This window comes from Ranitomeya variabilis, chromosome 1, assembly GCF_051348905.1.
Source record: "Ranitomeya variabilis isolate aRanVar5 chromosome 1, aRanVar5.hap1, whole genome shotgun sequence".
Classification (NCBI taxonomy): domain Eukaryota; kingdom Metazoa; phylum Chordata; class Amphibia; order Anura; family Dendrobatidae; genus Ranitomeya; species Ranitomeya variabilis.
This window is the reverse complement of record NC_135232.1, coordinates 275,591,167-275,616,232: the sequence shown is the minus strand read 5'-3', so window position 1 is coordinate 275,616,232 and position 25,066 is coordinate 275,591,167. Positions and strand designations below refer to the sequence as shown.

The following is a 25,066-nucleotide window of genomic DNA, read 5'->3' as shown; positions in this document are numbered from 1 at the left end:
GCAGTCCCTGGGTGGGAAAGAACAACCCAACAGTGTATTTCCCAACAGTGTAAACTTATGGCACCTGTTGTCTACAGGTGCACTACAGTTGCCTGCAGAATACGCCTACCCAGGTTTGCATCTGAAGATGCCTGAGTATGGACATTGTAATGCTTTGAAAAGGAGTGCAGGCTAGACCAGGTCGCAGCTTTGCAAACCTGCTCTGCAGATGCTTGATTCCAAATGGCCCAGAAAGCACCCACCGACCAAGTGGAGTGTGCCATGAGGCCCGCAGAGATAGGCTTGCCTCTGGCACGGTAAGCCTCTTGAATAGTCGACCGAATCCATCTGGCGACTGTCGACTTAGAAGTGGCCAGTCCCTTCCGGTGTCCCGCCGGGAGCACGAACAGAGCATCCGTCTGTTGAAAAGATGCCGTCGTCCTGGACACGTACTTCCTGAGAGCTCTAACAAGATCCATGGAGTGAAGAGCCTTTTCCACGCGGTGCATTGGAGTAGGGCAAAGAGACGGAAGTACGATATCCTCATTGAGGTGGAAGGAAGACACCACCTTTGGGAGGAAAGTAGGGGACGGTCTGAGAACCACCTTGTCTGGTGGAACGTAAGGAACGGCGTCCGACAGGAAAGAGCAGCCAACTCCGAGACTCGTCTGATCGAGGTAATAGCGACGAGAAAGGCCACCTTCCAAGAAAGGAGAGGTAGAGAGATGTCCTGCAACGGCTCGAAGGGAGATTCCTGCAGGACACCTAGGACCAGATTAAGGTCCCAAGCCTCTAGAGGCGCTTTGTAGGGAGGCACCACGTGAGAGACTCCCTGAAAGAACGTTCTGACCTGAGGTTTGGAAGCAATTTTTCGTTGAAAAAGGACTGACAAGGCCGAGACCTGCCCTTTAAGGGAACTCGGGGAAAGCCCCAAGTCCAGACCGGATTAGAGGAAATCCAGGATGGTAGGGATGTTGAAAACCATCAGAGGGCGACCTCTGCTTCTGCACCAATCAAAGAAGATCCTCCTGGTCCGATGGTAGATGCGCGATGACACCGGCTTTCGGGCATTGATCAAGGTGGAAACTACCTCACGGGAAAAACCCGCTTGAGTCAGAACCAAGTATTCAACGGCCAAGCTGTCAAACACAGGGCCCCTGAGTTCTGGTGGTAGATCGGGCCCTGAGAAAGTAGATCTGCACGATCTGGTAGGCGCCAAGGAACGTCTGCGATGAGCTGGACCAGCTCTGCGTACCACGCCAGGCGAGGTCAATCCGGGGCGATGAGAATTACTGGGACACCCTCTGCCCTGATCTTCCTGATAACTCTGGGAAGCAGGGGCAGGGGGGAAACAGGTAAGGAAGGTGAAACTGACTACAAGGAAGGACTAGCGCGTCCGCCCAGATTGCTCTGGGATCCCGGGACCGGGCCACAAACTGAGGTACCTTGGCATTGAACCAGGAAGCCATCAATTCTACGTCCGGAGTACCCCAACGAAGGCAGATTTGTTGGACTACGTCCTGATGGAGAGACCACTCTCCTGAGGCAAGGCCTTGCCGGCTGAGGAAATCCGCAGCCCAATTCTCCACTCCTGGAATGTGAACGGCCGATATGACTGAGTGGTTGTGTTCGGCCCAGCGAAGGATGTGCTCTACCTCGCGCATTGCAGCTCTGCTGCGGGTGTCCCCCAGATGATTTATATAAGCCACAGCCGTGGCATTGTCCGACTGGATACGGATAGGGCGGCCTGCTAGGAGATGATGGAACCGATGGGACAGCCGAATCGCATGTATCTCCAGGATATTGATTGGAAGACGAGACTCGTGATGAGTCCAGGTTCCATGCGCAGTGTGATGACGAAAGACCACACCCCAGCCTAGGAGGCTGGCGTCGGTAGTGACTACCAGCCAATGGACTGGGAGGAAGGAACTCCCTTGGAGAAGAGAGGATCGGAGCATCCACCATTGGAGTGTCTGCTTGACCAGAGGGGAGAGAGGACACAATCGGTCGAGGGAAAACGGACTCCCGTCCCATGCGTCCAGCAGAGCGTGCTGGAGGGGACGGAGGTGTAGTTGCGCAAATGGAATCGCCTCCATTGCGGACACCATCTTCCTGAGAATCCTCATGCCAAAACGGATGGAACAGGGGGACGGCTGAAGAAGCTTCCAGACCCCCTGTTGAAGAGCCAAGACCTTGGCCAGAGGAAGAAGCACCACCAACCCTAGGGAGGTGTCCAGGGTCATGCCCAGGAAGGAAATCCGTTGAGTTGGAACAGGAGATGACTTTTTTTAAATTGATTAACCGGGCCAGCCGAGAAAGAGTATCCAAGGAAATGCGGACGCACTCCTTGCAGGCTCGGAAAGATGGGCATTTGACCAGTAAGTCGTCTAGGTAGGGAAGCACGACTAGACCCCGAGAATGCAGAATGGCCATGACCGCCGCCATGACCTTTGTGAAAACTCTGGGGGCGGTAGCGAGGCCGAAAGGCAAGGCCGTGAACTGAAAATGTTCCTCTCTGACGGCGAAGCGGAGAAAACTTTGATGAGGTGGAAAGATTGGGATGTGGAGGTACGCATCCCGGATGTCGATGGATGCTAAGAATTCGCCGTGTTCCACTGAGGCAATGACGGAACGGAGAGATTCCATCCTGAAATGATGGACTTTGACAAATCTGTTCAAGAGGTTTAGGTCCAGGATGGGCCTTACTGTTCCATCCTTTTTGGGGACCATAAACAGATTTGAATTTAAAAAAAAAATAAAAAAAAATAAATAAATAAATCGCAGAATCTTTCGTCCTCTGGGACAGGGATAATCATTCCATCTTGTCGGAGCGACTGGATGGCCTGGGAAAAAGCCCGAGAGGGCGGGAAGCAAAAAACCAGGTTGGAGGGGGAGAGGAAAAATTGATTTTGTAACCGGATGACACCAGATCCCTGACCCACTTGTCATGAACGACTGCGAGCCAGGCATGACGAAACAAGAGAAGGTGTCCGCCTACTTTGCTGGTGTCGTCCGGACGAGATTGCGAGTCATTTAGAAGAAGAAGGTTGGGGTCTGGATCCCCTGGACCTAGATTGTGTGGAACGGCCCCTCCATGAATGGTTGGGCCTGTATGAAGCCTGAGGGCTTTTGTCTCTGCCGGCGCGGCGCCCCGAACCAGGGGAACTGGCTGAGGAATGCCATGCGTAAGTTCCACGAAAGGGCCGAAAACGAGCCTGTGGCTGTCGTCGGAACGGTTGCCTGAATCTCTGCTGGGGAAGGGAAGTACTTTTTCCCCCCGTAGCATCTCAAATCAGTTTGTCTAGCTTTTCACCAAAAAGACGGCCATGAGATATGGCAGAGACGTGAGGGACTTTTTTGATACGGAGTCCGCTCGCCAGTTCCTCAGGCATAGCGCTCTCCTAATCGCCACAGCATTTGAAGCCATAAGTGCAGAGCAGTTCGCCGCGTCCAGGGAAGCGTTTACTAAGAAATCGCCAGCCAAGGAAATTTGATTTGCTAGCTCTGCTATGTCAGAAGGAAGGTCACTGTTCTGTAAGGCCTTATGCAGAGAGTCTGCCGAACAAGTCACGGCTTTGGCTACCCAGGTAGCAGCGAAGGAGGGAAAGAGTGCCGAGCCTGAAGCCTCAAAAGCTGAACGGGCGAGACTGTCAACAAGACGGTCTGTGGGATCTTTGATAGAAGATCCGTCCGGCACAGATAGGATAGTTTTAGAGGACAAACGTGAGACAGGAGGATCCACAGGAGGGGATTCTGTCCATTGTTTTCGGAGATCAGGAGAAAAAGGATATTTGGACTCCAGAGATCTCTGGCCCTGAAAGCGTTTGTCTGGACGCTCCCTATGTCGCTGGACTATGTCCTGGACCTCCGGGTGATTGGCAAACACCCTGTGAGTACGTTTGGTCTTTTTGAAGGACACCGAATTATCCATACTGGAGGTCACCGGTTCCTCATCAACCTGAAGGGACTGGTTGACGGCCTCAATGATACTATCTATAGTGCTCTGGTAACCTGGCGACTCCAGATCTAGAGGCCCATCAGACTCAGGATCAGAGTGCTGGTCGGAAGAGGTGCCTGGGGAGCGAGAGCGGGAAGCGGAGCTAACGGTCGCCGAGGCACCAGAGGGCCGAGCTACGGACGCGCGCTTCCTAGATGGCCGCTTGTGCTTAGAATGAGAGCGGCCCCTGCAGACTGAAGATTCTGCAGCCGTAGGGGAAGCTTCCTTAATAGGCGGATTAGTGGTCCTGCTCCTGGTTGGATCCTGGAGGGACTCAATAGCTTTAGTCAAAAAAGCCATAGATCGAGAAAGTGACAAAGCCCACTCAGGGGGACTGGTCACCGCGGGTTCGTTTGCGGCGGGGGCCTCCGGAGCGCATTTAGGGCACTACAGAGCGGAGAAGTATGCCCGCTTGGTAGCGCAGCCTGACAGGAGGTGCAAGAAGTGAAGAACACTGTGTTTTTGCGGACTTTTTGTGTTTATGCAGATACATGTTGTCTGCTAACCTCCATGCAGGGCTGTGGGGCACCTGTGCAGCTAGTAAAGGGCAGCACTGTGCAGGAGTATTAGGGCCTGTGTCAGCGTGCAGCGCACTTACCCAGGTCCTGTGTCCAGATGCCGCACTGAGACCGGGGGGAGAAGGTGGCGTTGAGGCTCCTCGTTGTCCCAAGATGGCAGCCGAGAGTTTGGGGGGCGCTTCTCGCAGTGTGCGAGAAGCGCTGAACCGGTGGACGGGCTGTCGCGCACTGTGGGCGGAACGCGGCCTAGCTGAGGCCGAAGCCGGGGACTAAATTAGCGGTGCCCGGCCGCAAGATGCGGCCGAGCCCGCGGTGCGCTCGGGAACCCCCCACCCCCACCCCAGTAGACTCACCGCTTAAGATCCTCTTTAGGCGAGGTATGGGGGAAGATGCAGTCAACCTCGATCCACCGCCCTCTTGATGAGGAGGTGGAGAGGGACTGGGAAGCTCCTTGCAGCACCGCTGTTCTTCAGTGGTGGAGCAGAGGGAGGGCGGCCGGACTGTGCTCATGGGAAAATGGCCTCTGTGTATCCTAAGGGTTCACTCCCCTAGGATTTCACAGGGCTAGTCCACGGGTGAACTTCCCACGTCGCAGGAAAGGGTACAGGGAGTAAACTCGCCGTGCTCGCCTGTTGATGTTTCGGAGGAGATCGGCCCCCTTAAAAGGGTCCGTCGCCCCCTTCATCCTCTTGCGCAAAGTTAAAAATAAAAATAAGAACGTCTGGAAAAAACAGAAGCAGTGTGCCTCCTACGGACACTAAGCAAGAACTGGGATTATCCGGAGCCAGTGGGCGGTGTATACTGCAGAGGAGGAGCTAACCCTTTTTGTATTTACTTAGTGTCAGTCTCCTAGTGGCAGCAGCATACACCCACGGTCCTGTGTCCCTCAATGTGGCGATGGAGAAACAGGGATTTTATAAAATCGTCAGCAAGCAGCAAAGTAAGTGACACATATAGCTGGAATCAGAGTCTCTGTCCTTAAATTATGCTTTTCTCAGACGGCGAAGCAAAAACCTGGTGACAGATTCCTTTAAAATGGAACCACAGTTGACGAACAATGGGCTATGTCTGGCATTGACTGTCATTGAAGTATAATGCTCACTGACCTGATCACTGGTAGTATTAGAAGTGATTACATGTAGAAATTCGTCAAATTGAGTATTTATGAATTCAGCCGGATCGATCTTCAGCTTGTACATTACATCTACCCACAAGTCCCTGTATGAGGAGGCTGTATTCAGAAAAAGGATAGTTACATTACATTAGACAAGGAGTAAGTTCACCTTATATTTGTGTATACATTTGTCTCTTTCTCACCAACTAATGGATGGTTTGCTAAGACCAGAAGCTCCTGAGCCAGATTTTCTGCTTCTGAAGAATCAGATTCCAACTCTGGCACACAAGTAAGAACATGGATTGCTTCCTGGAGGATCCGTGGAGATACATAAAATTTCCCAGACTCTGGAATGTCCTCTGAATCCATTGTTAAACTATCAACCGGTACCAACTGTGACAAAGAGAAACATTGCATGTAAATTAGTAAAGTAGTACTTTGTCTTCATGGAGGAATGGACTTCAGTTTACCTTGTTTGAATTTTGGACAACCTTCAGCTCAGATAACAGGCCACGTAACAGTTTGGTGCCTCCAAGAGAGGCCAGCAGCTTCTTGATGGTCTGCTGACACTGCTTACGTACTTTCCAGGAGCGAGTCAGCAGGATAGTAATCAGGGCATGGTAATATGGTCTAAAAAAGAAAATCAAAAGGGAAGGTAAACCTTGCATACGTCGTAAGAAAAAAATGATAGCACCACAATAAAGCCTGAACTTACTGAGCGCGGTTGTCGGGGAGCCTGTGGATGTGGTCCAGTAAAAGCCTCTCACATAGCTGCAGAAGAGTGCAATGACCTAGGAAAGGCAAGACAACAGGAAGCTTGACAGTTTTTATTATTATTATTATTAGGAATACATAAGCTTATTACTAAATTCATAGACATTTGTAAAAAAAAAAAAAAATAAAGCAACCCTATTTATTAATATACAATGTGGAACAATAGCAGATTATGGCCACGGTCACTAATAATGGAAATACTGTAGATTTTCCTATCCAAATATTTGAGTAAAAAATCCACAGAGAGAAAAGAATAGCAACAAATTTGATGAGTTCAATACAAAGTTTTTTTTAAAATAGGGATTTTTGTGCACGCACCGTAAAATCCTTTTCTCCCAGCCAATCATTGGGGGACACAGACCATGGGTGTATGCTACTGCCACTAGGAGGACACTAAGTAAACATAGAAAAGATTAGCTCCTCCTCTGCAGTATACACCCTCTGCTGGCTCTAGCCTGAACCAGTTTGGTGACGAAGCAGTAGGAGCACATAACTAGCAAACAAGAGTACAATATGTCAAAACCAAGGAACAAACACAAGCCAACAGGCTAACAGGGTGGGTGCTGTGTCCCCCACTGATCGGCTAAGAAAAAAGGATTTTACGGTAAGTACACAAAAATCCCTATTTCTCCTTCGCCTCATTGGGGGACACAGACCATGGGACATCCCAAAGCAGTCCCTGGGCGGGGAACAACCTAGCAGATGAAACCCCATGTACAAACAGGCTACAGATGTGTCACTGCCATTTGCAGAATCCGTCTGCCGTGGGCTGCATCTGCAGAAGCCTGTGTGTGAATATTGTAGTACTCTGCAAAAGTGCGCAGGCTGGACCAAATGACAGCTTTGCAAACCTGTTCTGCCAATGCCTGATGCCGACAGCCCAGGAAGCGGCCACCGCCCGAGTAGAGTGTGCCTTAATCCCTGCTGGGATAGGCTTGCCTCTGACGTGGTAGGACTCCTGAATAGCCGAGCAAATCTTCTTGGCTATCGTGGCCTTGGAAGCAGCTAGACCCTTCAATGTGCCCCTCCGGAAGCACGATAGAGCATCAGAGTTGCGTAAAAATGCCGTCCGTGAAACGTACCGCCTCAGAGCTCTCCCCACATCCAGAGTGTGAAGAGCCCTTTCGATACGATGGGCTGGTGCTGGGCAAAACGAGGGGAATACAGGTCAGCGATACCTCCTGCAGCGGTTCGAAAGGAACTTCCTGTAGAACTCCCAGGACCAAATTGGGGTCCCATGATTTCAACGGCATTTTATAGGGAGGTACCACGTGGGAAACCCCCTGAATAAAGGTCTTCCCCTGTAATCTGGTAGAAATCCTGCGTTGGAACAGCACGGATAAGGCTGAAATCTGACCTTTGAGAGAAGTAAGCGTGAGGCCTGACTCCAGACTGGTCTGTAGGAAATCCAAAAAGGATGGAATAGAAAAAACCAGGAGAACGTCTGCGGTCTCTGCACCAAGAGAAAAAAGCCTTCCAGGTGCGATGATATATGCGCACTGACGCGGGGGCTTCCGGGCACTAATCATGGTGGAGGCCAACTGTTGAGAGAATCCAGCTTGGGTTAGGATTCAACGGCCAAGCCGTTAAACACAGGGCCCCTGAATTTTTTGGTGGCAAATCGGGCCCTGGAAGAGTAGATCTGGAAGATGAGCCAATCGCAAGGGAACGTCGGCAACGAGTTGCACTGGCTCCACATACCACGCCCAGCGTGGCAGTCCGGAGCTACTAGGATCACTGGTCTGCTCTAATCTTCCTGATGACCCCCGGAAGTAACCAGAGAGGAGGAAAGACATATGGGAGACAAAATTGATTTAATGGAAGAACCAGTGTGTCCGCCCCGATGGCTCCCGAGACTGAGCCATGAACCCGGGAACTTTAGCGTTCTGCCTTGAGACCATTTGATCCACATCCGGTGTCCCCCAGCGAAGAGATCTGCTGAAAAACTGCCGGATAAAGAGACCACTTTCCAGAGGCGAGACCCTGACGGCTGAGGAAGTCTGCCGCCCAATTCTATACGCCCAGGATGTGAACAGCTGAGATGTACCCCATCTCTGTGGCGTTTTCCGATTGGATCCGGATGGGATGACCTGCCAGATGACAGGACTGCAGAAGAGCCAATCTGATTGCTCCTATCTCCGGAATGTTGACCGGGAGACGCGATTCTAGACCAGACCATATTTAACCTGATTCACGGAAGACCTCAGTGTCCACCATCTGAGGGTCTGCCTGACCCGCTGAGAGAGACGGAGCCGACGGTTGAGAGAGAATGGGCTCCTGTCCCAGACCGTCAAAAGCACATGCTGCAGAGGTCGGAGATGAAATTGGGTGAATGGCACCGCCTTGCCTTGCAGCTACCATCTTACCCAGTATCCCCATGCTGAATCCTATGTAATGAGAAAAAGGAGAGGCAAAGCATCCAAGCTCCCTGTTGTAAGGCCAAGACCTTCTCTGGAGGGAGAATCACCAACCCTCGGGAAGTGTCTAGGATCATCCCTAAGCAGAATATCTGCTGAGCTGGTACCGGAGAAAACTTGTTTAAGTTTATCATCCAGCACAGGCGAGAAAGAGTATCCACAGTGATATTCATGCACTCCGCGTAGGCCTGGAAGGATGGACCCTTGATTAGCAGGTCGTTTAGGTATGGTTAAACCACAATGCCCCGAGAGTGTAAAATGGACATGACGGCCACCATGCCCTTGATGAACACTCTGGGGGCGGTGGCGAGGCCGAAGAGCAAGCTGACAATTGACAATCTTTGGTGAGGGGGAAAAACCAGGATATGAAGGTAAGCATCCCGAATGTCGATGGATGCCAGGAACTCCCCCTTTGCCATCAAGGTGATGACCGAGCGGAGAGACTCCATTCTGAAGTGTCGAACTCTGACAAACTTGTTTAACAGTTTTAGGACTTGTATTGTATGGGCAGCACCGTTCAGTCTTTCTTCGGAACCACAAACAAGGATAACGCCTGTGCCTCTGTTTTGGGGGGGGAAAAAACCGTGTTGGAGGGCGAGAAGAAAAAACTCTATCTTGTATCCGGAGGACACCAGATCCCTGACCCACTCGTCATGAACGACCGACAGCCAGGCCTGACAGAACAAAAAGTAGACGGCCGCCTACTATGTAGACACCAAACGGATACCGCAACGAGTCCTTGTGCAGAGAATCTGTGGGATCTGAATCCTTAGGATCTAGACTGTTTTGGTCTGCCCTTCCAGGAATGATTGGGTCTCTACTAGACCTGTGAGCCTTTGTCGCTACGAGAGGAGCAGCTAGGTGCGGACGAGGCGGTCGCAGAGGACCAGCTCGGACTGGCACAAAAGGGCCAGAATCAAACTTGCTGTTGACTCCGAAAAAAGTCTGCTAGCCTTTCGTTGCGGAAGGAATCTACTCTTCCCCCCAGTAGCGTCAGAGATAAGTTGGTCCAGCTTTTCTCCAAATAGGTGATTGCTCTGGTAAGGCAGAGGTCAAGGACTCTTTTGGAAAAAGGAATCCGCTCGGCACCTCTGAGCCATAGCTGCCCTTCTGATGGTGATGAAGTTTGCGGCTGCGAAGGTTGCGCAGCTAGCCGCATCTAGAGAGGCTTGTATCACGAAAGGGGTATTCTAGCTCCGGGGCAGCAAAGTGCCCTATAAAAAATAATGCACTGGGGAGAAAAAAGAGAAGGGGGTAAGCTCAGCTATGCAGCTTACCCAGGTCTTGTGTCCCAAGGATGGTATCCCTCATCGCTGCTCACAGTGCTCCTGTCAGCGCTATCATCAGGCCGATAACGCCCCCGCAGCCACCGGTGGCTGTGATCCCATTTGTAACTCAGGGGAGATGGCCGCCGAGAATAGGAAAGGGCGCTTCTCGTTGAAAATGAGAAGCGCCTGAATTGTGGGTGGAGCCGCCAGCAGGTGGGCTTATTCTGAGTTGAGGACTAGTCCGGCTAGAAGCCAGGGACTAAATTTTCAGCCCAGAAGTGTCGAAAAAACAGGGGGATCGCCCCAGAGCCCGGAACATCCCCTCCCATGGGATCAGGACCCTCTGCTCCCCCATACAGTGCCCTCCTGCCGCCACCCGACGTTGCACTCACCTGATGTCGACGCGGAACTGGTGCTGCAGGATGTGCCACCGCAGGTGTAGCAGAGCTGAGTGATGCAAATGTGCCACCGCAGGTATAGTGGAGCTGAGTGCTGCAGGATGCCTCAGATGTAGCAGAGCTGGGTGCTACAGGATGCCTCAGATGTAGCAGAGATGGGTGCTGCAGGATGTGCCACCGCAGGTGTAGCAGAGATGGGTGCTGCAGGATGTGCCACCGCAGGTGTAGCAGAGCTGGGTGCTGCAGGATGTGCCACCGCAGGTGTAGCAGAGCTGGGTGCTGCAGGATGTGCCACCGCAGGTGTAGCAGAGCTGGGTGCTGCAGGATGCCTCAGATGTAGCAGAGCTGGGTGCTACAGAAGTGCCACCGCAGGTGTAGCAGTGCTGGGTGCTGCAGGATGCCTCAGATGTAGCAGAGCTTGGCAGGTATTCCTGCGGGTTGCCGTCACATAGTTCTCCCTTAATCACCATCCCTTTGATAGTGAGGTGGAGAGGGACTTTCTGCCTCTTTCCATCATCCACTTTTTATCAGTGGTAATGCAGTGGGGGCTGCACGGACACCATTGGGGGGCCTCTTTTGCCTTAGGATGGAAACAGGGCAAGTTGTCCGGCATTAGGCCTGGCTCCAGGAGAGGATACATGGAGGCGACACTATGTGCTCGCCTGTTGCTGGTGTGGGGAGATCGGGACCATGAAGGAACCGTCGCCCCTAAAGTGAGCTCAAGCATGGCTTCCAGTCGTCGCAGGAAGGGTATGGAGAGGTATACTCCGCGTTCTCGCCTTTGATGATTCAGGGAGCTCGGAACCTTGAAAGGATCCGTCGTTAAAAATTTTAAGAAAATTCAAAAAGGAAAATAATAAAGTTGGGGTCTGAAGACCAGATCCAAGTGCCTCCTACAGACACTAAGCAAGAACTGGTTCTCTGGGAGCCAGCAGAGGGTGTATACTGCAGGGGAGGAGCTATTCTTTATGTGTTAACTTAGTGTCCTCCTAGTGGCAGCAGCATAACACCCATGGTCCTGTGTCCCCCAATGAGGCGAAGGAGAAAAAGTTTCCACAAACTTTAAACTAGAAAACACACTATCATAACCTGCCATGGCATTTCTGCGGGTCCCCTGGTGGTCTTTGTGCAGCCCAACCTCCGGCAATGATGTCTCATGTGACCACTGCAGTCAATCACAAGACTCAGATGGGACTATATCATCACACGCGGCCAGGAGACCAGGCAAGGAAGCGTAACCTGTGAAAGGGATGTCTGACTTCTACTTACATTCCTCAGTTGCTGAAGAAAGAAACTTATCAGAAGTGAAAATCTGTTTCTTATCATCAGACAGCAATTGCCAAAAGTTGTTCAGCTTGTTTTCTGCAAAGAAAAATAAAATACAAAAACTTTAAAAAAAATTATACAAAATCTCTGGAAATAGTTAATGCTTGTAACCTGAAATATAAAATATAGCTGAAGGGTTACTGTCATGTCAAAAAACTCTACCTCACTTAACTCTAGGACGGTGCTGGACCTAGAATGAAGAGCACTACCGTAATTGTACTGAGCTACGTGGTCATTCCTCATAGTGGGGCTACAAAGCAACATACATCAGGCCGACAGGAGAAAGTTTACATGAATTTCTCGTTTTAAATCCACAAAGCGTAACTTTATTCCAACACATTTCTGCAATACAGCTGTATATTCTCCAATTACGTTTTTTCCCACCATGTATGCCCAGGAGTATACAACAGCTAAGTATGGTGGTGTTCGTATGTCCCACCTTTAACACCATTTTACAGATTGTATATACTGTAGAACTCACTTAAAAAGTTCAAGATCTTCATAAAATAAATTGCATTGGTAGATGCACTTGTATATCTGGTATTTCATGAAAAATCTCCCCTGACACCTGCACCTCTGCAAATATCAATGTAACCAATTTTATAGATTAAAACCACATCTTGAAAGAAGGATTGGGTGAGCGCTGTTTTTTCTTGTTCCTTTTGCCGATCTTCATAAAATAAATTGCTTTGGTAGATGCACTTGTATACCTGGCATCATAGTCAGCGGCTGCACTCACTAGTTTGCAGTCTGCCACTGAGACTTGGGAGATTGCAGCTCTGAAGCCTGCAGGATTGTGAATGCAGCTCTAGACTATAATACAGGAATAAAATGAAGGCTTGCCTGCAGTCAGCAGCCACTGGTGTATGCAATAAGACGACATTGCACTGAAGGACCCAATCTCTTTTTAATTTACCTAAAGAGTTAATTTTATCAGTTTAATCCCAAAGTCTTTAGATATTCGCAAGCGGACAGAAGAGGAGGACATAAATGATGTAAATGCAATCCTACCAACTTGGCTCTCGGTGACGGATATCCTGCACACAAGCACAGAGGCAGCCAGGGCTTCCATCAGCAGTGGTATCTGGGCACTTTGGGCTGCGGCCTTCTCCACCGTTTGAAGCAAAAGGGGTAAAAGTCCCAGCGCTTGCCCCAGAGTATCCCCTGCAAAACAAAAATATCTTATTATCAATGTTTTTTTTACATATACAATTCTCCATAAATACATATGACATTTGAATTTAACCTCCTCTGGGCAGTCCATAGACTTTATATGGCCGGGCGGTCCTTGGAAGACATCACTGCATTAGAGTGCAGCTACACACCATTATGTACCTGCAGTAATGAGGATCCTCCTGTCAGAGACAGACGGACTCTCCATAGAGAAGGCTCATTAACATTTGTGCCTTCCCCATCGCTGTATGCAGTAGTAGGAGCAATGGCGGCACTCCTCCTCATACAGCAGTCATGTGATCACTGTGTATAGTGAGGGAGCAGGAGCTGCTGGGTCATAGGAAACCCCGACAGCTCTGCTATACTGCCAGGAGGCTACATCTTCCCTGTAACTGGGGCTAATACACCAGCCTAAGGCTGGTTTCACACTTGCGTTTTGATCTGCAGCGTTTTTTAAAAAAACGCATGTGGTGAAAAAATGCATGAAAACGCATGCAAACGGTGCGTTTTTTTAGACGCATGCGTTCTTGCAGCAAAAAAAAAAAACGTGGCAAAACGCGGCGTTTTCCCGCGTTTACATGCGTTTTTTCCCGTGTTTGCGTTTTTGAAACGCATGCTGCGAAGTGTGTGACAGCTGCCAATCATCAAAATCAACTAGAAAACACACTATTAATAGAATTAGCTAGGGTTAGGGTTAGGATCCCTAGGGTTAGGGTTAGGGGTAGCTTTTTATTAGAATGTCCTGGTCACCAGGTCACTGATAAGCCACCCCCCACCATCAAGGTGATAAAGGGATCCAAACCCTAACCCTACCCCTACCCCTAACCATAGGGATCCAAACCCTAACCCTACCCCTAACCCTACCCCTAACCATAGGGATCCAAACCCTAACCCTACCCCTAACCCTAACCATAACCCTAGGGATCCTAACCCTAAGGGTTAGGATCCTAACCCTAAGGGTTAGGGTTAGGAACCCTAGGGCTAGGGTTAGGGTTAGTATTCCTAGGGATCCTAACCCTAACCGTTACCCTAGGGATCCTAACCCTAACCCTAAGGGTTAGGGTTAGGATCCCTAGGGTTACTAGGGATCCTAACCTTAGGGTTAGGGTTTGGATCCCTATGGTTAGGGTTAGGGTTTTCTTGGTTTTTTTTGTGTTTTCTTGTGTTTTTCTATGAAAACGCATGCGTTTTTAACGCAAACAAACGCATGTGCTTAAAAACGCATGTGTTTACATAGACAGCAATGCATTTTTTTGCTGCGAAAAAACGCATGCGTTTTTAATGTTAAGTATAGGAAAAAAAAGCATGTTTTTTTTGCGTTTTTTAGCGCTATAACGCAGCTTACAAAAACGCAAGTGTGAAACCAGCCTTAGGCTACTTTCACAGTGTCTGTATGCGGCCGTCGTTAAGCGTTGGCGTGACGTACCAACATACCTTGTGCAAATTCGGCACAACGTGGGCAGCAGATGCAGTTTTTCAACGCATCCGCTGCCCATTCTAAGTCCCGGGGAGGAGGGGGCGGAGTTCCGGCCGTGCATGCGCGGTAGCAAATGGCGGATCCGACGTACAAAAAAACATAACATTGAACATTGTTTGTGACGATGGTCCGCCAAAACAAAACGCATCCAGTGCACGACGGACGCGTCAGCAATACAAGTCTATAGGAAAAAAACGCATCCTGCAGGCACATTAGTAGCATGCATTTTTTTTCCCAAAACGACGCATTGCGATGGATCTAAAATGACGCAAGTGTGAAAGTAGCCATAGATACAAGAGAAAAAGAATGAACATACAAATATGTATTGAAATTCCCCCTAAAGAACACACAAATAAAAACACAGCAGGTAAAAAAAAAAAAAATTAAAATAAATAAAAATGCCCCGTCAATCTAAATTTCCAGTCCTATATACAGAAAAAAAAAAAAAGTATCTGATATATAAAAATAATTGTTACAGAATGGAGAACACATTTTTAGATGTATTTTATAGGTCCTTTGTCATTATTTTCCCACCAATATTGCTGTATATAAAAAACAAACAATGTAACAGTGACAAAATGAAGCGTCAAATACCACAAGGTATAAAAGATGCAAAAATTACTTGAACATGCAAACGAGAAAACATTTTACAACTCTTTAAAACGCATGTATGATAATTAGAATATGTGCCTGGTCAGGAACGGGGGGAAATAGCCCAGTGTTGAACTGGTTAACATGTAGTCAAGAAAACTAAAAGTACATATGTAGCCTGCGGCCAACGAACAATCTCCAGGGTAGGGCACCAATGTGTACCGTGCCTTTCAGCTGCACCCCCAGACCTGTGCTACACGGAGCCGAACTTACCCTTGAATGAGACCAGCATGCACTGGTAATATGAATGTCTCACGCCAGATGTGCTGGTCTTAAGAGAAGCAGCTTTCTGAAACCAGTCCATCAGCTTCTTGGGAACTTCGGTGGTGAATTTCTGACACCACTGAGTCAGCACCGAAACAGCATGAATAAGAGTTCCCTCATGTACTGCGAAAAAAAGAAACATGGGGTTGTGGCTTTACACACTGTACACTGGGCTAGAATCTCTAAGCTTGGAGTTGCAAAATCCAAAGTGACTTTGCACGGGGGAGTATTATAAAATGTAGAAAAGTCTAAGCACCTGCATATAAAGGGGGTTGTCAAGGACTTGGGTCAATAATATTCGATTAGTGGGGGTCTAATACAAGCACCCCCAGAGCTGCACAGTGTACACATATCCAGAACACCACAGCGCTGTATACTCCGTAGTGGCCAGTCATGGGTACTGCAGCTAAGAAGTGAAAGGAAGATCCCTGCCGAACCGATGATCCTAATGATAAGCAATCAATATCTACACCCTGAACAACCACTTGATTTCAAGGCCTGATGAAAGAATATCTATTGAATTACAACACCTCACATTTTTAAAAAAGTGTTTTATTATTCACACTGTGGATACGAGGTAAATGACAGTAAATAAAGATAGCAACAAAAATACACACATTTAAAATAATATAAATTAAATTTACAGCCCTGTAGACAGCGCAAGAAGCACCGGGGCTGCAGTGTGGACTCAGCACCGGACCCGGGGAGGGTGAGTAAAGCGCAATGTACATGTTATCTAATATATAAAGCTGAATGTGTGTATGTATGTATGTATGTATGTGTGTATGTGTGTATGTCCGGGATTGGCATCTGCACCGTCGCAGCTACAGCCACAAAATTTTGCACAGTCACACGTCTGGACCCCGAGAGCGTCAAAGCTATGTTGTGAGGTGAAATTTTAACCCCGCGCTTTCCAATTGACAAAACAATTTTGCCCCTATCTACATAATGGGGAAAAAATGAAAGGAAAAGTGTTGGAGGCAAATTAACAGCTGCCAGATGTGAACAAGGGGGACTTAAAGAATGACAGCGATGGCACCAAAGAGTATATACTGTACAGTTGCTAAGGTGGGGCCCCGACATGGGATAATCACCACCACGGGGATATGAACACACACACAAAATGCGCCACACACTACCACGTGCTCGAACACATATACCACCCTCAGCGCACATTTCACCACACATACACCAACCTCGCCACATAAAAGTCGAAACACAAAAGTCGCCGCTCAAAACTCGCCACGCGCAAAACTCTCCACATGCAAAACTCGCCACACGTGCAAAACTCACCTCATGGAAAATTCGCCACACGCAAAACTTGCACACGCGGAAAAAATGCCACATGCACAAAAGTTGCAACACATGCAAAAGTTGCCTCACACAAAACTTGCACATACTCAAAAGGCACCACACATAAAACTCGCCACGCGCAAAACTCGCCATGCGCAAAACTTGCTGCACACAACTTGCTACACTAACCTGTCACATGCAACTCGACACACAAAAAGTTGCTACACGCATGTCGCCACACAAAACTCATCTCACAAAAGTCGCTACATGCATGTCGCCACACGCAACTCAACACACACAACTTGACACACGAAACTCGCCCTAAAACACACACAAGTCTGGTATTATCCTTCAAAAATAAAAATCTGATTAATAAGCAGACAAACTACAAGAGCAACAAATGTACCATATAGGAATCCGGCAGCTGTCAGTCACATGACCAGTCTATTATGTGTATGTGTGAGTTAATATATACTGCCAGGGGGTGGGCTTACTGTTGGCTGGGGATTTATCAGGCTGCCAATTTAGGTTACAAATACTGAGGTAAAAATACTGACCAAATAACGTGTGAACGAGGTCTAATACAGGAGGAGATGACATACAGATATATACTATATACAGGAGGAGATGACACACAGGTATATACTATTTACAGGGGAGATGACACACAGGTATATACTATATACAGGAGGAGATGACATACAGGTACATACTACATACAGCAGGAGATGACACACAGGTATATAGTATATACAGGAGCAGATTACCTACAGGTATATAGTATATACATGAGATGACATACAGGTATATACTATATACAGGAGGAGATGACACACAGATATATACTATATATAGGTGAGATGACACACAGGTATATACTATATACAGGAGGAGATTACATACAGGTATATACTATATATAAGAGATGACATACAGGTATATACTATATACAGGGGACATGACACACAGCAGGTATATACTATATACAGGGGAGATGACATACAGGTATATACTATATACAGGAGATGACATACAGGTGTATACTATATATAAGGGAAATGACAAACATGTATATACTGAGGTGAAAATGAGAGGTGTGAGGTGAAAATGAAAAGGTGTGAGTGCAAAATGAGAGGAGTGAGGAAAAATAGTGGAGTGATCGGAAAATGACAGATGTGAGGTCGAAATGACAAGTGTTAGGGGGGGAATGAGAGGTGTGAGGGAGAAAATGAGAGATGTGAGAGGGAAAATGAAAGATGTGATGGGGAAAATGAGAGGCGTGATGGGAAAATAAGAGAAGTGAGGTGCTATAACTAACCACAGATATTTACTATGCCCAGGCAACGCCGGGCTCTTCAGCTAGTTTACTACTAAAGGAGCTTATAAAGAAAAAAGTTCCTGAACACGGACTATCCATTTAACACTTGTTTAGTTTGAAAATCTCGCAAAAAATGTCCCCTCCCCCCAAAAAAAAAATTACCTTCTTGCTGAAGAAAAGGAATAAACAATTCTGAAACTGTCCCACTCAGCTCCTGACTAGAGACGCCAGAAACCGCATGACGACTCAGAGCACCAATCCCTGAAAAAAAGAATAACAAATACTGCTAAAAAACGGTTTACCAAAAACTACTATGATCACCAATTAACCAATAACTTGATTTTATGGTTTTATTTAATGCAGCTTCTGGGAGCTGCCATCTTACTTTGCAGGTCTGTAAGGGTCACTGGACGCCACTTACAGTCTGCAAATACAGCAGTCCCTGGGCATAGGAGAGCAAAGTACTGCAGTGCGCAGGCGCCGGGAAAGGTCAGAGAGGCCCAGCACCTGCGCACTGCAGTACTTTACTCTGCCCTCAACAGGTCAGATAAGTACGCCTGCGCTGGAGCTGCAGCGTGACTACAAGAAGAGGACGACATGGAATGAAGATAGGAGGGACCGGACCGCATCGGGACTGCCCCTGGGTGAGTATAATATAACCTGTTTTTCTTATGTTTCAGGTTACATCGGGGGCTTATCTACAGCATTACAGAATGCTGTAGATAAGCCCCTGAAGCCGGTGGCCGCAGTTTACATACGAAATATGAGGTGACAGATTCCCTATAATGTGGGTAGAGACATGGAAAGTGCTGTGGGGAGAGAGACATGGAAAATGGACAAAGAGGGTCACACAGTAATTCCCCCCCCCCCCTCGAAAAATATTAAGCGGGGGTCACACATTACACTACGCTCTGTCCACTTCTATGGGAGCAGTGGTGTAATGCGTGACCCCCACTCCATCCACTTCTATGGGAGAAGTGGTGTAATGTGTGACCCCGCTCTGTCCACTTCTATGGGAGCAGTGGTGTAATGTGTGACCCCCTCTCCATCCACTTCTATGGGAGAAGTGGTGTAATGTGTGACCCCGTTCTGTCCACTTCTATGGGAGCAATAGTGTAATGTGTGACCCCACTCTATCCCCTTCTATGAGAGCAGTGATGTAATGTGTGATCCCGCTCATTCCACTTGTATGGGAGCAATGATGTAATGTGTTACCCCACTCTCTCCACTTCTATGGGAACAGTAGTGTAATGCGTGACCCCGCTCTGTTCACTTCTATGGGAGCAGTGGTGTAATGGATGACCTTTCACAGTCTACTCTATGGGAGCAGTGAAGTAATGTGTGACCCCGCTCTGTACACTTCTATGGGAGCAGTGGTGTAATGTGTGATCCTGCTCTGTCTACTTCTATGGGAGCAGTGGTGTAATGTGTGATCCTGCTCTGTCTACTTCTACGGGAGAAGTGGTGTAATGTGTGACCCTGCTCTGTACACTTCTACGGGAGCAGTGGTGTAATGTGTGACCCCACTCAGTCTACTTCTATGGGAGCAGTGGTGTAATGTGTGACCCCGCTCTGTCTTCTTCTATGGGAGCAGTGGTGTAATGTGTGACCCCGCTCTGTACACTTCTACGGGAGCAGTGGTGTAATGTGTGACCCCGCTCTGTACACTTCTACGGGAGCAGTGGTGTAATGTGTGACCCTGCTCTGTACACTTCTACGGGAGCAGTGGTGTAATGTGTGACCCCGCTCTGTACACTTCTACAGGAGCAGTGGTGTAATGTGTGACCCCGCTCTGTACACTTCTACGGGAGCAGTGGTGTAATGTGTGACCCTGCTCTGTACACTTCTATGGGAGCAGTGGTGTAATGTGTGACCCCGCTCTGTACACTTCTACGGGAGCAATGGTGTAATGTATGAACCTGCTCTGTACACTTCCACGGGAGCAGTGGTGTAATGTGTGACCTCACTCCCTCTAGTTCTATTGGAGTAGTAATATAGTGGACGGAGCCGGGCCACACATTACATACATTAGATACTGTGTATCTAATCCCATCCTGTGTGATACACTCTGCTGAGCTCAATATCTACTCCCATCATGTGATAAACTGCACCTGTATCTAATCCCAATGTGTTACTCTAAGCGTATCTAATCGTGCACGTGATACACTTCTCGTATCTAACCCCAGCTTATGATACAATGAGCAGCACCAACTAACAGAATCGGTGCTGCCGGCCGTCCTCTGTGGCCCAGTCTAGTTGTCAGTATCACTGGCAGTCACCAACAAAATGGCTCCTCACTGTGATCCTAAATGTCACCCTCTCTTATCCCTTAGCAAACCCCCAAAGGGGAGGAGAGGAGTGATGTCAGAGACATGTGATCAGACCCCACCCACATTTACTGCAGTCGTAATGTGAGCTAGTTGTACACTAGGTTTTATGCCAAATTCCAGCAACTTGCTCCCCCTAGTGTTTAAAAGTAAAAGTAACAAACAATTTTAAATTATTTTTTATATTTTATCTAATTGAAAACAAATATATTTTTTTTGTATTTAAAACATTAATATTTTACATTTTTTCAATTGTTGGTAAAAAAAATTTTTTTATGCCACCTTCCCTTTAACATGTGCAGTGCAAAGAAATAGGAACATTTACCTGAAAGTACACTCATCTTCTGCGCCACAGCTGTAAGCTTTCCTTCTGATCCTGAAATATAATATAACATTATAGTATTCACAGATGTAAGACGGGTTGTGTGACAGTCATGGATGGTTGTAAAATATGAAACTGAGGCTTATTCCCCTTCCTGTGCCCCTGCGTATCCAATGCAGGCCGCTCAGTGCTGCCTCCAGAGGTGATTTCTGCCCAGATTGGAACAGTCAGGGGACTAGGAGAGAGCATTGTCAGAGGAACATCTGACAACACACGCCTCTAGTCATCTAACCGCTGCAGCCAATCACAGGGAAGCGGTGACTTCCGAAAAGAACAGACACCGCTTTTGGGACAGCATGCACTATATGCACGGGGGGCCGAGTATGCTTTTGTTTAAAATTGTAAAACTATCAGAGCCTAAAAAAAAAATTAAAAAAAAAATCACTCAATTGTTGGACAACCATTTACGCATATGTTACAATATCCATTTTTTTATATTTAGAAGTATCAAATCTGCATTTCTCACCTCCCAAGATCGCAAACAAATGCTTTGACAATGCCTCCACAGCAGATGGGTCACTGCACTGATGGGCCAGGTTCTGCAAAGCCACCACTGCCTCATCCATGAGTTGCGGGTTGTTTGACTTCAATTGCCCTTAATAATAAAAAAACAAACAAGTATTTTGAAACGAGATTACACATTTAGTACAATACATCCTGCATTTCAAGAAGTTCCATTAACCCTCTATAGTTTCTCAATTACACAAGGTTGGGGAAGGGTGATTACAACCTAAACAGTATGAAAGTATCCAATAATCAGACAGGTCCTGTGTATCCTGCATATAGGATGGGTCATCGTAGGAGGTTGGGGAGAGTGACACCCAGCAGCCCTATCAATCATCTGCGGCATTACACTCGGCAGCCCTATCATCTGCGGCATTACACTCGGCAGCCCTATCAATCATCTGCGGCATTACACTCGGCAGCCCTATCAATCATCTACGGCATTACACTCGGCAGCCCTATCAATCATCTGCGGCATTACACTCGGCAGCCCTATCAATCATCTGCGGCATTACACCCGGCAGCCCTATCAATCATCTGCGGCATTACACCCGGCAGCCCTATCAATCATCTGCGGCATTACACTCGGCAGCCCTATCAATCATCTGCGGCATTACACTCGGCAGCTCTATCAATCATCTGCGGCATTACACTCGGCAGCCCTATCAATCATCTGCGGCATTACACTCGGCAGCCTTCTCAATCATCTGCGGCATTACACTCGGCAGCCCCATCAATCATCTGCGGCATTACACTCGGCAGCCCCATCAATCATCTGCGGCATTACACTCGGCAGCCCTATCAATCATCTGCGGCATTACACTCGGCAGCCCCATCAATCATCTGCGGCATTACACTCGGCAGCCCCATCAATCATCTGCGGCATTACACTCAGCAGCCCCATCAATCATCTGCGGCATTACACTCGGCAGCCCTATCAATCATCTGCGGCATTACACTCGGCAGCCCTATCAATCTTCTGCGGCATTACACTCGGCAGCCCCATCAATCATCTGCGGCATTAAACTCAGCAGCCCTATCAATCATCTGCGGCATTACACTCAGCAGCCCCATCAATCATCTGCGGCATTACACTCGGCAGCCCTATCAATCATCTGCGGCATTACACTCGGCAGCCCTATCAATCTTCTACGGCATTACACTCGGCAGCCTTCTCAATCATCTGCGGCATTACACTCGGCAGCTGCCAGAGCAGATATCAGCTGATGGGTGGAGGACTCCCATGATCTGATATAGGTAAGGTCGTCACTTAGCCTCATGACTATTTAATTAATTTATAGCATGAATTGACACTTTATCCAGATGTATGTGACTGTGAAGATATTAATATGACATACCTGCTAAGCCTTTTCCAATGTCAAGGGCGTACTGGCTTAAATCAAGAGTCACAGAAGCACAAAGTGTGGAAATGGCTGAAGGGAAAAAAATAGATTTAGAACCATTGATTAAAAGGATGTGAAATAATTACAAGTACACGTACTTTCAATCACATTTTCAGGACTTCGCAGGAGAGACTTCTGGAGCATGGGTAAGACTTGCTCTTTAAATTCTTCATGTGACAGGCGCTGCAGGAGTGGGGTGCAACTCTCCTAAAATCAGAGCACACGTAAATAAATACATGACCGTCATTGCCGCCAGCGTGCCACAACCATTTATATAAGTCCTTACCAGTATATAGTTCTGAGGCTTCACTTTACTCATGAGAACCATTTTGACATAGAAATCTAGAAGATTACTCTGCGGGGAGAGAAGATGATGAGCAACTGAAAGCTCTACAACCCTTCACCTTAGTCGACTTCACGCTCGTCGTACTTACCCTGTACTTATCTAGGATAGCCACCTCATTCTGCTTCGCACAGAACTGTACAGCAAGGCCCAGCATGCCCACGTATTTCTGGTTGGGTTCCAGGTTGAAAAGTGCCTCCAGATATTTGGACACAAGGCCAGGGTTCTGAGAACGGAGGGGAATATACATCAAGACTGAACAATATTTGACTCTGAACTATGTAACCTGTTATGTGTTATTAAAGGGAACCTGTCACCGTGGAAATGCCGTCCAATCTGCAGGCACCATGTTATAGAGCTGGGGGGAGCTGATTAGGTGGATACATAGATTTGTAGGAAAAGATCCAGTATAACTTGTGTTTTAGTCATTGAAATCTCTGCTCTATTAGATTTTGGGTCCAGTGGGCGGCCCTATCAGTGACTGACAGGTACCTCTGTAAGCACACACATACATGGAAGGCTGTCAGTCACTTGATAGGACCCAAAAGCCCAGAAAGAGCAAAGCTTTAAATGATGACATTGCAGGTTATACTGGATCTTTTCTCACAAATCTATATATCACTCTACTTGGCTTCCCCCTCTCTATAACATGATCTAGGCAGATTGCACTGCATTTTCATGGTGACAGGTTCCCTTTAATTGCTGTGGAATAAACTAGTGTTATAATAACATATGCTACACCCCATACCTCCTTCCATAATGTCTTCATCTTCTTTGATGAACCTAGCACTGCATGCCTGTGTGAGCCTCCGAGTACATCCATCAATAGAAAAGCCTGACATTCAACCTAAAATATGAAAACATGTCTAAATATCAGTACGTAGTGCCACATAAATGTAGCAAGTTATATATAAATTGTTCATTTTAACTACTTGAAAAGTCTAAAGAAAATCAAAACCAAGTCATTTAAAAAAAAAAAAACATAAGCAAATTTCCACTAAAAAGTACCTCTCTAGCGATTTTTATTTCCCTATCTTCTAGCTCTTAGTAATGTATGGAGAGTGTATGCATTAAAATACTTACCGGTAGTTGTCTTCTGCTGTTTCCAGCGCTGCACCGGTCCGCTACTGGTCATCATATGACTTCAGCTCTTTCTTGCCGGCTCACAACACATGATTGTTACTTCCATTAAAATATAAAGTCTATGAGAGCCTTGTTCTGAATCCCATAGACTTAGAAAGGGACTTAGAGTCACGAAAAAGATGCTGTGTGAGTCAGCTGGTCACATAAAAAAGGAGAGGACCGAAGCAGCGCTGGAAACGGCAGAAGACAGCGAATGGTAAGTATTTTAATGAATACATTTTACACATACACACGTGGTCAAACTTGTTGGTGGCCCTCATTTAATGACAGAAAAACCCACAATGGTCACAGAAATAACTTGAATCTGACAAAAGTAATAATAAATAAATAAAAGATCTATGAAAATAAACAAATGAAAGTCAGATAGTGCTTTTCAACAATGCTTCCACAGAATTTAGAAACACGTAATATTTTATTGCACAACCTTTTGAGGCAATCACTGCAATCAAACGATTCCTGTAACTGTCAATGAGACTTCTGCACCTCTCGACAGTATTTTGGCCCACTCTTCAACTGCTCCAGTTGTCTCGTGTTTGAAGGTCGCCTTTTCCAGCCGGCATGTTTCAGCTCTTTCCAAAGATGCTCAATATTATTTAGGTCAGGGCTCATAGAAGGCCACTTCGGAATAGTCCAATGTTTTCCTCTTAGCCATTCTTGGGTGTTTTAGCTGTGGGTTTTGGGTCATTATCCTGTTGCAAGACCCATGACCTGCGACTGAGACCAAAGCTTTCTGACACTGGGCAGCACATTTCTCTCTAGAATCCTTTGATAGTCTTGAGATTTCATTGTACCCTGAACAGAGTCTAGACACCCTGTGCCAGATGCAGCAAAGCAGCCCCAGAACATAACAGAGCCTCCTCCATGTTTCACAGTAGGGACAGTGTTTTTTTCTTGATATGCTTCATTTTTCCATCTGTGAACATAGAGCTGATGTGCCTTGCCAAAAAGCTCAATTTTTGTCTCATCTGTCCATAGGACATTTTCCCAGAAGCCTTGT

The 25,066-nt window shown here is 47.3% G+C and overlaps 1 protein-coding gene across 1 annotated transcript in view; it reads right to left on the bottom strand.

The window, feature by feature from the left end:
- The window catches only part of GCN1 (GCN1 activator of EIF2AK4), a 115,676-nt gene that overhangs the window by 77,504 nt on the left and 13,106 nt on the right, over positions 1 to 25,066 (bottom strand). The window contains exons 6-20 of the mRNA XM_077294739.1: positions 23,675 to 23,773; positions 23,018 to 23,152; positions 22,870 to 22,938; positions 22,682 to 22,790; positions 22,539 to 22,613; positions 21,143 to 21,271; positions 20,620 to 20,670; positions 18,130 to 18,228; positions 15,306 to 15,479; positions 12,803 to 12,955; positions 11,735 to 11,827; positions 6,324 to 6,399; positions 6,079 to 6,238; positions 5,812 to 6,001; positions 5,601 to 5,725 (exon numbers count right to left, since the gene is read on the bottom strand). Of these exons, the coding sequence (XP_077150854.1) occupies positions 5,601 to 5,725; positions 5,812 to 6,001; positions 6,079 to 6,238; positions 6,324 to 6,399; positions 11,735 to 11,827; positions 12,803 to 12,955; positions 15,306 to 15,479; positions 18,130 to 18,228; positions 20,620 to 20,670; positions 21,143 to 21,271; positions 22,539 to 22,613; positions 22,682 to 22,790; positions 22,870 to 22,938; positions 23,018 to 23,152; positions 23,675 to 23,773 (1,737 nt within the window). The remainder of the gene's footprint in view (positions 1 to 5,600; positions 5,726 to 5,811; positions 6,002 to 6,078; positions 6,239 to 6,323; positions 6,400 to 11,734; positions 11,828 to 12,802; positions 12,956 to 15,305; positions 15,480 to 18,129; positions 18,229 to 20,619; positions 20,671 to 21,142; positions 21,272 to 22,538; positions 22,614 to 22,681; positions 22,791 to 22,869; positions 22,939 to 23,017; positions 23,153 to 23,674; positions 23,774 to 25,066) is intronic.